Raw genomic sequence first — 15,032 nt, 5'->3', positions numbered from 1 at the left:
TCATGTCTCTCTGACAGATTTTATGAGTTCAGTTCTGGGTAGGCAAGATCTTCTTTCTCTCCCTTGTTCTGGTTATCATCCCAATTTGAATTTTTGTGTAACAAATGGCAACAATTTAACCATCTTCTCTCTGAAAGGTTGTAAGATGTCAACTTTTAAAGTGCTTGGATCATGTAAACGTGACATAGCACTTGTGAAAAGGATGCCAGATATGAAGTTCATTTAGGAGAAGGTTTTGGTGTTGTCTTGATACTATGAGGCCTTGCTTAGGTTATACCTGTGAATTTAAATCTGATTAAAGATAATATTGTCTTATCCGTTAAAAGAAATTGAAACGTTATGTTTTCCATCATACCATGTGGTTTAATACAGTTGAAAACTAAAGGTTCATCATCTTTTACTCTGATAAAGTAACTTTATTTAAGACTGCATTGTAGAAATGACACGCGGCATGTCTGTAGCTGCCTCATATGCACACCACTGGAGAAGATAAGCTGACTAAAAGAAAATACATTAGCTTGCTATGTACTCAATGTTATGCTACAAAGAGCAGAAAGGCAAAATGGTGTGATGTTCTGTGAAATAAGCACCTAAAAACTCCTGCTAAACAAACAGCAGAGTTACTGACTTTGCTTGAAATGACCTCCGGTACCTGCTGTCCCTTTTTAAATTAGTAGGCATTGCAAGTTTAAAATAATAAAAAATAAAAAAATACAGTCCAACACAAAAGGAAAGGAACCAAAGAAAGTCATACTAATGAAAATTTTTCCTCAAATGCATCAGTTTATTTTCTCGACATCAGCCTACTTCAACATACTTATTCTTCTCTATGATTGGCTATACTTGGTGACGCACCAGGCTGTCAATTTATTTATAAAAATTTAGATTTTTAAATTAAGAATTCATGAAAGTTTGACTTGTTTGCACATGTTATTATCATAGGAATATATAAACACAGGTTTACCATAAAATCTGACTGATAAGACAGCTATGAATCTACTTTGCCTCTATGCAAATGTTCTCAGGGAGGTCACATAATACCGCTCTTCCTTCCTCCTGCAAAACTCTGCTCGTACTTCCTGTCACAAGTTTGCTTTAAAGCCGTAGTTTCTTGCCTCAGGGCAAGGTTGCAAAGGCGAATAGTGTCATTTGTTTTTCCAATTTCTACCTCTTTAGGTGATAAAAGCTGATGTAGCACTTTGCAAGGAGACCTGCAAAATTCCTCATTTTGTGAGTGCTGGTGCACACGTGCGCCCACCCTGTGGTGAATTAATCATTTTCTCCCTGTTCTGATCTCCGGCACAAAGATAAGTCCACCAGTCAGCCCCGGGCAGCGCGAGGAGGAGCAGATGAATGAAACTGTGTGAACATGAAGACAGAACGGATACTCCCTTTGGCAAACCGAGTACATTGACTGGCTGAGTAAATAAAGCAAGGCTGTTACAAATACTGGTGCGGGATTTACCTGCGACCATCATTGTCTTCCCTTTTTAATTACGACGTGTAATGAAAGAAACGTGGGGAAGCAGAGCTCCATCCCCTGACATCCCGTAAACACCGGAATTAACACGGCAACATAACAGAATGCCTGTTAATCATCTGCTCATGAACAGCACAAATAACTCAATTTAAATCCTTACCCTGCACGAAAGACGCCAACTTTTATTGCAAAGCATAAAATTGTCAAGATTATCAGCAAGCGAAACTTTGTTCATATATTTTCTTTGACGATTGCACGTGGTTTCATCACCATCCCCCGTTATTTGTGTACCGTTTCATTCTTGCTCTGCCATGCTGAAGACTGACATGACAACAAATGTGATCAAGGAAAAAGTGCCATATTTAGGCAGTAAGGAACATGCAGGAGCAAAACCAGGTGGAGCAGATGTATTATCCCACCCATCCAATAGATTCCTATTCCTGGCTGACAACAGCCTGACAAATCAGTGATTCTTGAGAATAGGGACAAAACAGGTCCTATGGATAAAGCATGAAATTTGAATAAAATATACACAAAATATATTTTTTTCAAATATCTAACTAAACTAACCTGGGTCATGTGAGCACAACAATGTATATTTTTCTTTTTTTTTGCTGAATATTTTTTTATTTTAAACATTGTAGTCGGTGGATGATGCCTGTAAAAGCCCTTGTCCAGGAGCAGAACTCAACACATTCTTATAGTTTAAAACAATTAAAGAAATACTAAAATTATATATTATGACAATTAAGTATAAGTAGTCATATAAATAATTATAAAAGTATCGATAAATTGAATTAAAAATAATTTTTAGATATTTTCCAACTCTGTTGAAATTTGTCCTTAGTTTTTGTCAACACCGTCAGAAATGAAAAGAATGTAAAAAAATCAGGCATTATTGGGGGGCACCAGAACTTCTGAGGACCCCATGACGTCATATTTGCATACCAGTGATTCTTGAGAATAGGGACAAAATGGGTTTTAATTTTCCCATATTTTTTTTTTTATTATTTCTCAACCTTATGTATGCAAATATGACAAATAATGTTTAGAAAATATGAAGATGCTAAGGTACAGGCTCCCAGTTGCGAATTTTTTTTAAAAAATTACATTTTTAATCGACCTGACCCAGAACTTTGTCATCACCATCTGACAAAAATAAATCTAAAATGATTTTTAAAATACCCCATTAGTGATATTTTTACTCAATTTACAGACAAATGCTTCTCAAGAAATAAAATAAATATTATTTAAAACTAAAAACAAGAAAAAGTCCATCTGATGGAGTTGACAGTGCATGACGGAGTTGACACAGAACTGAAGGTGGTGACAAACTAGTGAGTAAAATGAAAAACTTGGTACATGTGAAGTAATGCAATTCATGTAAAATACATTAAAATTAATTAGTTGCACAATTAAGTGAGATTTGACAACAATTTCACTGAAAGAGTCAGAAAAACTCTGACGGAGTTGACATCTGACGGAGTTGACGAAATGCCAAACTACCTCAATTTATATGATGTTATTCTGAAGGAGGCCATATTGTAGCTCGTCAGGTCCATGAAATCTTTACATTATACCAAAATTAAGCTTTTATTTCACAATATTTCATCAAAGTTTTGTAAATTGTCAGTTATGGAGTTAACACATCATGGTTGTGACAAACAACTTAGGAATAAAACAGAAGAAAAAACTAAAGAATAACTTAAGCTAACCGGAGCTAACTAGCCCTCCTAGCAAAGGAAGAGAAAAGACAACGTCATGGGGTCCTCAGAAGTTCTGGTGCCCCCCAATAATGCCTGATTTTTTTACATTCTTTTCATTTCTGACGGTGTTGACAAAAACTAAGGACAAATTTCAACGGAGTTGGAAAATATCTAAAAATTATTTTTAATTCAATTTATCGATACTTTTATAATTATTTATATGTCTACTTATACTTAATTGTCATAATATATAATTTTAGTATTTATTTAATTGTTTTAAACTATAAGAATGTGTTGAGTTCTGCTCCTGGACAAGGGCTTTTACAGGCATCATCCACCGACTACAATGTTTAAAATAAAAAAATATTCAGCAAAAAAAAGAAAAATATACATTGTTGTGCTCACATGACCCAGGTTAGTTTAGTTAGATATTTGAAAAAAATATATTTTGTGTATATTTTATTCAAATTTCATGCTTTATCCATAGGACCTGTTTTGTCCCTATTCTCAAGAATCACTGATCATAAGGTTGAGAAATAATAAAAAAAAAATGGGAAAATTAAAACCCATTTTGTCCCTATTCTCAAGAATCACTGAAATACGAGCATTCCTCATCCTTACACTAGCCGCCTTGAAGGGCTAGGACCATTCCACCAGACTCTAATGCATCTTCTGACCAGATCAATGTCCTGTTCACAATATTTCACCCAGAGTTATTCCTCTGACATACAGACAAATAGCATAAACTCAGCCATTCTTCCTCTGCTGTTGCACGGGTTCCCTGCGGATAACTGAAGCAAAAAAGGATCACCACGAACATGCAGGGGTAAATAATTCCTGTTTGAAAGACATTTGTCTGGAGGACACTTTCCCACATTGGAAAGTGATTTTTTTTTGTATTAAGCTATGTTGTTTTTTTGTTTAGTAAACCTGCCAATGTGGTCAATAAAACCGGAACAATCAAGCCTGGTGAAAGCTACACTTCTCTAAAACACCAGCAGATTGAAGATGAAACATGTCCACCACATAGCATAACTAACCTGCGCAAAAACTCACAACGGAATGAAAATAATTCACGTTAAATCCCTCGTTCTCACAGCTTAACTTCACAACACCGAGGCGTTAATTACTCCTGCTCGTCAAATACAATCGGGGCTTTGTGAGCTTTGTGTTTCTCGTGGATGAGTGACCTTTGCTGAAACAAAAACTGTTTGGTGCTAAGCTGTGAATTCGCATAAAGAGGTCTATTTCAGATGTTTGTCTTTTGCTGCTCTGTGGAAAGCATCCAAGGCAGGGAGCGATGATTCAGCAGCCCTAGATGTCTGTAATCACCATTTCACATCTTCTGCTGTCTCTTATTCTGCGCAGTGCAGTTCTCTGTTTCTCCAAAAATATCCAAGCGTTGAGTGCAGCCTGCTGCTGCAGGAGATGTGGGAATTACTTATGCCCTTTAAAATCCTATAGCAAAGACAGGCATTTCAACCACAGTTTTGTTATATCTATCCTAATTATATCACTCATTGGGGGGTTGGGGGGTCTGAGCTGTAATGTCTACAAAGCATCTCAGATGATGCTGTCAGTGAGTGATTGTTTACTTTCAGGTTTGGGAGGTATCATGGTGACATTAGGGAATCAATGGCTAGAAGCAAAACTAGTCAAATCAAAGTGAGAGATTTCAGCGACGCCACATTTGCACAAATTTCCTGCTGCAACATTCTTGTCCAAGCGTCAGAGAAGCTTTAAAGATTCACACTAGGTTATGAAATATTCAACAGATGCCACAAGTGATCATAAAGTGCTGCATGAAATAAGTATTTCCCCCTTACAAATGTATTCTCTGTTTTTGACAAACTTCAAGGGTTCCGATCATCAAACTAATTTGGAAAGTGCCCACAAACACAAATGCTGAATTAAAACTAAAACGCTCCCATTATGAAATAGCCTACTGTCATGAACCAATGGTGTTTGTGTTTTGCTTTGTATTTGAGTTTGTTTTCTTCCTCTATTATTTTCTTTATCAGCCCATTCTTCTTAGGTCATGTCTTATTTGTTGAGTTTAGCCTCTTACTTATTCTTGTGTTTTGATTGTTTTTTTGTTTATCTTTAGTGTCTTTTCTTGATTTCATTTGTTCCCTTTGTGTTTTCCGTGTTGATTGATCTCCATCCCTCACTTCCCCTGCTCAGCATTCTCCTCTCACAGCTGTTCCACATTCCCCTGATTAAGCTCACCTGGATCCTATGTAATTTCCCATCCTTGCCTCAGTACAAACTCTCCGGTTTTCACTGTTTTTGTACTTTTTCCTCTCATAACTCTGCTGCGGTCAGAGGAAGAACACGATGAAGAGTCCATCTGGCCAGGAAAAGTTTAGGGATTCCCAGAATGAGCTGGGTCTGCTATCGCCCCAAAAACCCATAATCTCGTAAAACTCAAAAGAGGACAGCGAGGTGGATGTGCGGACTGATATACCCTGTTTGAGAAAAGAAGCTCCCCAAATAGACCTTCATAATAATAGCTTCCTTTTACTTCACATGCTGAATGTGATAGCACTTTGTGATGTTTTAATATTTGCTAAATCTTGTGCGATAGACCTTGTTACATACCTATCGCCCACCATTGGTTGGTGTATAAATTAAGCAGATTCAGAATCAACCTGTTTTTTTTTTGTTTTGTTTTTTTTTTTCAAACATAGCTCATCTTCATTTACATTTAACAAAACAGTGCTGTTACACATTTGTCTCTCCTCTCTGACTCATTTAAGTGAAACTTTTTTTTTTTTTTACAGATTTAGATGCTGACCTATTTCAGTTGCTAACTCTAGAGCAAAGACAAAGAAGGCAGGAAAGATTATTGGTAAGTCAACCATCAGGCTCCTCCTTCTCCTCCTCGGCTGGTACCTGAAGCCATAAAGGAACTGACCTCACAGCTATCCTCACTTCGGCGTTACATAACAAGTGTGCATCACAAATCCTCGCCTTTAGCCACTATAAAGTCTCTCTGGCATGACACCGTCACCCTGCTGAAGAAATGACAAGAAGACAAAGCTGGGTGCCTGCTGGAGAGACAGACAGGCAAACTCTTCTCTTTCCAACATTTGCATGTCGAGGGCCAAGTTAATGAGGTAATGCGCTACTGTGATTGCTATTCCCATGGAAGCGAAGCCCCTTCACCTTTTGAACTGCAACTCAAACGCACACGCAATGTGTGACTGAAATGCGAGTAGGTGTGCTGAAACAATGCATGAAGCTTTTCCACTGAACGACTGAGAGTCCGATGCTCGATCAGCGGGTTCCTGTTAAAGCTAATGTTTACCGCATCGTTCCAAGTCAGCAGACAAATCCAGGTCAACCTGATGATGATGATAATGATCAACATTAAGCAGTAAAAAAGCACCTTTTACAAGCTCTATATCTACCTAATCCAATAGTTTAATGTTGTAGTAATTAATGTGGTTAAAGCTACCCTTACATTATTATTTGAGCACTTAGCAATGTAGTAAAAGCAGCACAAAATAGTTAAAATGAGAAAATAGTGACAGAGTCACAAAGTGAACCCCAGGTATTGATAGAATCCAGTAAAAGTAATGGAAAATTGTGAATTAGAAGAACAAGGCTACCTTGAGAATTTTGAACAATAAGATGTTAAAACTCTGATGTGCTATGTGTTTACTGAGTAAATTTTTGCCACAATTATGACAACTCTTAAAGTAATGGCTTTCTACATTTAGAGGGGTTTTTTTTTTGTTTGTTTTTTTCCTTCTTTTCTTTGCGAAATAGCACACGCTCCGTCACATAGGACAAAGAGCTTTTGCGAACACCAGTTTTCAGGTGGATTCTCAACAAAATTTTGAACAGGACTTTGACTTTGTTTGGCTATGTTTTATTCCAAACAAGTTCATTGTTGATCGAGATGTAGGGTCATCTCTCTGCACCTACAGTATATAAGCATCCCCACAGTATCATAATGCCAACACCATGTATCATTCAAGGGGGTGGTGGGTTCAGGATGATGTGCAGTGTTATTTTTTCATAACATATTGCCTTTTCTATGTACTTTCTCTCATGTTTTTTTTTTTTCTGTGACCTTTATATGGCTTGTGGAAATCTTTAAACAGAATTTTTTTCTGTGACTCTAGATTTGTGGAGTGCAAAACTAATGGCATGTATAGAGATATGCTGCAGCTCCACAGCACCTCAGTTTAGATTGACAACCTGGATTTTGCAGACATGGCCTACTGAATATTGTTTTATGACCTAAACCTTCTTCAAAACTCTTCATAACTTTATCCCTGACCTGTCAGCTACGTACATTGGTCTTTATGATGCTGTTTCTTCACTAATGTTCTCCAAAAAACTTTTGGGGACTTCACCAAACAGTTGGATTTATACTGATGTTTATGAATTTGGTGACTTTGAAAGGCAATATGTTGCACTGGATTTTATTAATAGGTATAAAAGTAAGAGGAACTTAGAAATATAAGCACTCCACAGTTTACATATTGTAAAAAAAAAAAATCTATGTTGGTCTATCACATCAAATCCCAACAATATGTGGCTGAAACATTACATAATATGAAAATGTCCTGCACCACATTAGGTTAATCTACAGCTGGTTTAACTAATCTAGCATGAACATATAATGGTTTATAAGGAGTGCAGATCCTGATTACAGGAAAAAAAAACGTGTTCTGTCAATTGCCATGCAAACAGCTGATATGGCAAAGATCTGCACACAGTCAGGGCAGAGCATATAATATGAGCTTAAACTATGAAAAAAAAAAAGATAGTGTCTTGCCAGTGGTTTGCGGGAGACCAGTTAATTAACCTCCAGTAATGAAAGTACTAATTAGGGCAGGGCTGCCATTAAAAATAATATAATCATCTATTACTGACAGGGATAAAAGGAGAAAGATCATCTGCTCCAGAGCTGGGAGTCGCTGTTCTATTTAGTAAAAAGTTTGAAAAGACGCCAGATTCAGATTCTGTACATCGCAGCAGTTAAGAGTCAGGTTAAAAACTTAGATTGCCCGTAGACTAAATCACTCAACAGATTTATTCTTTATTCTAGATCATGTATAGACGAAAAAAAACATTCAAACTTTATTTAAACTTCCTGTTTTCGTCTTGTTTCTGCAAAAAAAGAACATGAGTGACGATCTACTAAATGTACATGTTTTTGACACTATGCAGCACAATTCAAAAAATATGAAAAGAAAAGTTCAGTGGAAGTATTTACACGTAATCCGTTTGGGGCTCTGGGAATTATTCATGCATTCTCCTCTATGATAAACTTCTGGAGAAAGTTGCTGAACTTAAAGCACCGTAATTGACCCTTTTTTTTTTCTTGGTGCATCAAAACAAGCTCACCGAAACGCCGACAAACCAGGCATAGATATCTGGGAATGGTGACTGTTATGTCAGACTTGCTTTGCTGCTTTCGAACAGATTTCCTTCGTGTAACCTTGGGAATCACTGACAGTGAAGAAGATGAGCTTTTGTCACTAACCTTCATTATACCACAAGGTGTGTTTCCACCTCCCTGACTTCTCTCCGCGGAATTATCACGGCTGCCACTCCCGATCCGCGAGCCGCTGTGGTCCCTGTACCGTCCATTGGTGTACACTCCTTCGGCCCCATAGCCTTGGGCAGCGCTCGACACCTCCAAGTACGTCCGAGAAGCGGTCGGCGGCAGCGCGGCCCCGTCGCCGCCGATCCCCGCTGCGTTGGTCGCGCCCTGAGCTGGCGGTGCGCTGATGGCAGGATCAAAAAAATGTCCTGTATCTGAAGCGTGTACCCCTGACATGATCTGCCGGACTTAGAGCAGAGCCCCGTCCCCCTCAGTGTAAAAACAACCCATTTCTCTTCGAGCGCGGTCGATTAGCTGTCGTCCGGAGCAGCGCGCAGCAGCGTCTGGAGCCGGGCTGCTCAGGATCAACTGTTCTGCTGGAATAATAACAGACAGGGAGCGAGAGAGAGGGAGAGAGAGAGAGAGAGAGAGAGAGAGAGAGAGAGAGAGAGAGAGAGAAAGAAAGACCTCCTCCGCTTCTGGATCCCAGGGGGACGTGCGCTCCAGAAAGAATAAAAAACAGATCAAATCTTGACAGACTGTTTGTATGAAGATGCCGTTCTTTTGTTTGTCACCTAGCACTTTCGTCCTCCTTTCCTCAAAAACCGGTTTCCCTCACCCACGTCCTCTTGTATCGGCTCCTCTGTGTGTACCGTCTAGAGTCCTGAAACACTTTTGCAGCGCTTGCAAAAAAAAAAAAAATAGGGAGAGCTTCCCCTCTCATATGCATCCACGGGACAAATTCAACACTGTGCAAAAAGCGCAATCGCAGTAGGCGCACTGACTCGTGCCCATGCAGGCGCGTGCAAGAATGCCCACAATTAAATGCAGCAGGCGAGGCGAGGCGCGCGCAATCACAGTTTGATACCGGCGCGCGCGCGTAATCTCTTCTGTATTTGATATAAAAGGGATTGTTTCGGGGGAATCAGAACAAACAATTGTCTTTTTTTTTTTTTTTTTTTTTTTACAAACTTCAGTATTTTTATTTTTTAAAGTGACAATTTTCCCCAGTCAATAACAAAACTCAGATTTTTTTGATTATTGCCTTTTGTCCACAAGAGGGAGTATAGCAATGCCTCATAAATGTGTCAGTTTAATGTCTTTACTTTTACTTTTTACATTTTGGTTTTATTATCACATTATTTTTTTAATGCTTTTGGAAACATTTCCTGACTTACTAGAAACAAAACGAATCTCACATTACTTCTTCACTATGTTTTGTTCTTTTGCAAAAGTCTCAGTGATTTACAGTTCTAAAAAATATTAAATCTAATAGTTTTTTTTTTTTGCTTAAAAATGTGGATCAAAAAGCACCTTTCAAATGATCTTTTATTAAGACAATAAAAAAAAGTTAAATCTATCTGGTCCCATGTAAAAAAAGTAACTGCCCCCTAAACCTGACCACTAGTTGTGCCACTACCCTTTGGTGGGAACAAGCGCAGTCAATAATTTTTGATGATTGGCCATTCCTTTTTTACATAACTGTGGGGGAGTTTTGAATCACTCCTCTTTGCAGAATTGCTTCAATTCAGCTACACTGGACACTTTTCAAGCATAACCAGCCTGTTGAATTTCAAGCCACAGCCTCTCAATCAGATGTAAGTCTAGACTCTCACTAGGCCTTCCTTCTCTATACTTTTCTCTACTGAATGAAGTTACCCAAATTTAATTCAATTTAATTTTTTTCTGAATTCCTCTCTTTGAGAAAGTGATCCTGCAATAAACCCTTTATTTTGTGGCTTTTTATGAATCATTACTAAATAGAAACAAAAGGGTTTTCCATGTACGTACAGGCAAAAACAACCTATGTAACATATCTGTTACATATGATTAAAAGTTATGTAGTCATAATTGAAATATATATGACTTTCTATATAAAGTATCAACATGGTTCATTTTTTTGTTCACTTAATAGACTAAGGAAACTAACATCTACTCATCTATTATTCCTCAGTCTTCATCAAAGATGCAAAGATGCTGTTCCATCTCCCCACTTCCGTTCTTCTTATGCATTGATTGCGAGGCAATTTGCAAAACCTATAGCAGAAGTAAACTTTGCCTTATCAGTCCTTTTCATTTACGTTTAGAGATTAGAAAGACTGTTTAGAGATTAGAAAGACCGCATCGTACGGCCCATTTCTGGACACATTCTCGAAGCATCTGCCTCCGTTTCTGTGGTCAGTCTAGCAAAGATCCCAACAATGGCAGGAAGGCACTTAATGTTGCATCATTAGATGTGACTTGAGCAGTAAACTGAGATAAGGAGACTCCATTTATAACCTGAGAGTGCAAATCAAATCACGATCACCATGCTTGGGCAGAGTCCAGTGCAGCATGAGCTCCATGAATGCCATTTCTCTATATGATCTACATGGATGATCTCACATGGGTGAGCTAAAGAGAGCTAGTCACAGAGGGTCATTGCTAAAGAAGCTGACTGTTCACAGAGTGCTAACCTGACCGGTTATTGGAAAGATGAGCCAAAGACAACATCAGAATTATCCAAGCTGGACTGAGAAAACTAACAGCACTTTTCTCGGTGGTCCAAAGTCTTCTTTTTGGAGCAAAGACCCCCATGTCTTTTGGTGGCAACTCCAAATCAGCCTTACCATTTGTTAGGAGATTCTTAATACTTTCATTTTCAAATAAGCTTGAAGGAGACATTGATTTCCTTTTCCAGATAAATCTGACACCTGCCCAACGTGCTACCAGTACCAATAGTTTACTGACTGTGGCATCAGAGTGCTGATTGGACAGCAAACTCAGCACTTATACGAAAGCCAATGACATAAAACACCTTCCTTAATATCTCAACAGAGTCACATACTGACAGTCTTCGTACCACTTTCAATTAATGTAGACAGTTTTGGCTTTTTCTTAGCTATGAGCAATCATAGCCAAAATTAAGAGGACAAAAATATATCGAAGGATATTTTTGATTCATTTCACACCTGGTGAAATTCATTGAGATGTCTCTGTACATTCAGCCCTTAATAATATCCTAAAGACATGAGAGGACCTGTGCGGTCCAGCTCCTTTTCAAGTACAGAAAGGATAATGAGAGAGGGTTGGGGAAAGTGAACAAAATTAGAAAATGAATGTTATTGTAAAGAGTTTAAGAAGAAAAGGACTCATCAGGATGTATTACCGAGGCTTTGTTTTCGTGGACGTGGAGATTGGAGCAATTTTATGCGCCTTTCTTTCCCCTCTTTTGCTCTCTGCTTGCCTCTCCTTTCCTTCGTGCTCTCCCAGGGTCATGTATTATGCATACTCAGAAATAATTTAGCAAAACTTCTGCTTTTAAAAGCCTCCTCACTCGACCCAGCTGCCTCACTTTAATGCAGAAAGGCCACTGATGAAACAGGCCTCAAACTTATAGTTCACATGAGTCCATAGAGTGTGATCAGTAATCCTTTTAAAATGTGTGTTTGATTGATCCAACCACAGATAGTGGATATGTTACACCAGATAATCCTTTAGTGTCAGCTGGACTGGAAAGCATAGAAGGAAGCAAACATGTTATTTTTTTAGTGTGATTTTAAACAAGGTAGTAAAATTATATGCTGCATAAACAAGTCTGAAATGTTTTTTTTTTGTTTTTTTTTTCAAATAACACCTGCTTTTTTCCATTGAGGTTTGCTACCGTTTCCTGTGGCAGGATGTCAAACATGGCTGCATACAGTAAGGCAACCTCCATCCTGCTGCAAATTCTGTTGGGTTCTGATCAATGGAGTCTGCAAACGTATCCGTTAGGAGGACATGTCTGAGGTCAGACATGTCCTTCCTCATATCTCACCAATCAAAATACGGATTTAAAGTTTGCGGAACCCTCAGCAAGTGGATGCAGAAGGATCAGAGGGAAAAAATAGATGGTCCTCAACTGCTTATGATTCAGAGCTGTATTTTTATTGCCGCTTACAAAAAGTCATGTGTTTTCCAGTTGTTCCCCAAGCACTGAATGTAGCAGGAGCTTTCGTGTTTACGTTGATACTGATTGCATCAATAAAACCACAAGACCAAGACACATAGGCAGGCACCTATTTTACATTTGAAAGATGATATCTAAAACGGAAGTTGCTGCTTCTCATCACTGCGGAGAACAGGGTGTGTCTTTTTAAGCTTTGTCAGCATGCTTCCTGTCCCTGTTATTCTTCAGATTAATAGGAACTGAAACCATGACTAAAATCATTCATAACGGATATGTAAATGACTGTTTCGTATGTAAATGAAGTTGTTGGAATCAAATCTAAGGCTTTCTCCATCACCCAAATACATTTGCACACTGAAGTGCCAGTAACAGAAGGTAGAAGATGCACCGGTGTTTAAAATTGATGACCTAAGATAATCACAGATAAATCATTACAATAAACTTTAAATGCAGTTAGAGGTCATATTACAGTGTCCCCTTGGTAGCAAAGATCTGAAACATCTGGGCCTGATCATCTCAAAAAGTTAAGTTGTATGTGTTGATATCTTGGCAATGCTTGGCTGTCCTCAAGCTGTATGTCATGAGTGGCTCATTTAAACTCACAAGAATTTACATAAAGTGTTGTTATTCACTGAGATCAGACTTTGGAGAACATGACAGCTACATGTATCTGTTTTTCCAGAAGCCAGTGGCAGGAAACAGCAAGAATGCTTATCTAGCAACACAAGTGAGTGACAGTGAGGAAAAAAAACAGAAACAAAAAAAGATAGGAATATGATCGAAGCCACCCAGATGCTATTAAATACAGAAATTGAAATGTATTCAGTATAGACTGAGTCAAACTGAACTGTTAATGCATAGTCACAGCTTATATAATGGACTTTACTGACATCTAGTGGTTGTTAAAAGGAATTAGAAAAACAATTCAGGTTTTCTCTAAAGCCAACCAGGGTGTATGGAGAGCCAAACACAAAACGGGGGGAATTACAGGATTTAACATCAGATGATTATATGATGATCATCTGATAATATGAACACAAGTCAGTGATAGTTTCATCAGCAACTTAACCTTAATGTTAAATCAATTCATAAATATATTTGTTTATAAATTATTTTGTAATTATCATGTAATTATTTAAATTCTTGAGCAGTTTTAGTTTTATTTTATGTAATCTTCTTAGGAGTATTTTTTTATTTTTTTAAATCTCTGTAAAATGGGGAAAATGCACACATTTTAAAAACTTTAAATACTAGAACTATTTCTTGGTTGCAGTTTGAAGTTTAAACCTTGTAAGTTTTCTGCGCAAATTGGTAGATTTTATGCTGTGGCACTCTCTGCCGCAGGAAAACCTTCTATGTGCATCAGTTTATAACACAAACAAGAAACTTCTGCTGAAACTTGACTTGTGTAGGAGCCATCTCCTCTTTCATTACTATCACTAACAAACACACGATTTCAGCCTCTGACATGGTGGGCTGTACATCCATTGTAAAGTCTGAAGATAAGACTGGAATGCAATGCAATATATCCAATAGAAATAATTAGGTTTCATGGTGTTGATGCAAGCAGTGAAATCCCCGACCTTTCAAAACTGATAAAGAAAATCGTTTAATGACGAACCGGTTACATTTTATTGAATCTGATTTTAAATTAGATTCTCTTACCGTTCACAGGCATGACATGAGGAACTTAATTGGTATTTAGACTTCGGCTCAGACGCATAAAAACAAATGTAGTGCTTCTTTTTTCCCACCAGATGGCAGAAACAAACTTATTGATGCTTCCGATAAAATATTTGAACATATGGATATTTAATCATTTTAAAAATACTAATCAATTTACATAATGTCTCAAATCAAGCTAAAAAAAATGCTAAAAAGTCTCCAAAAACTCTACAGTGTCATCACAGGACCTATAGCAGCCTCTTGCTACTGTTTAACCGTTGATCTCTAAGACAAACTCTAATTATTGAGTGGCATCTAGAGACATGTTTGTTTAGGATCTAAACAATCGTCGTCAAAATTTGAGCTATTTGGAGAAGAACCACATAAAAACTGTCACATAGAGGCAGAAGCGTCAAGGTATGGATCTCATGGTGTTTTGTGTGTGTGTGTGTTTTTTTTTTTTATTTTTATTTTTTTATGGCGCCTATCACAGACGAGCTAAACCTCCGACAATGCTGTCTTGCTGAAGCACTGCGGTCATAAAGGTTTTCGAGGAAAATCATAGGAAATCATGGCCTAAAGTTGTTAGTATTAGTTGTTACATTTAATCCTGGCAGCCATTACCAGAGTGTATAAAGGGTGGAAAGCAATTTCCAAAACTCTAATGGAATCTGGAGTAATGTAAGAAAT

General features: G+C 37.9%; 1 protein-coding gene across 1 annotated transcript in view; it reads right to left on the bottom strand.

Moving 5' to 3' along the window:
• Positions 1 to 10,040, bottom strand: part of LOC106931285 (inactive phospholipase C-like protein 2) — a 71,108-nt gene extending 61,068 nt beyond the window's left edge. Inside the window, exon 1 of the mRNA XM_015009338.2 lies at positions 8,690 to 10,040. Within this exon, the coding sequence (XP_014864824.2) occupies positions 8,690 to 8,986 (297 nt within the window). The 5' untranslated portion in view covers positions 8,987 to 10,040. The remainder of the gene's footprint in view (positions 1 to 8,689) is intronic.
• Positions 10,041 to 15,032: the final 4,992 nt, after the last annotated feature.

The sequence above is a fragment of the Poecilia mexicana genome, unplaced genomic scaffold, assembly GCF_051168715.1.
Source record: "Poecilia mexicana isolate PSO_F unplaced genomic scaffold, ASM5116871v1 scaffold_8, whole genome shotgun sequence".
Classification (NCBI taxonomy): Eukaryota; Metazoa; Chordata; class Actinopteri; order Cyprinodontiformes; family Poeciliidae; genus Poecilia; species Poecilia mexicana.
This window is presented reverse-complemented; position numbering and strand designations above follow the sequence as displayed.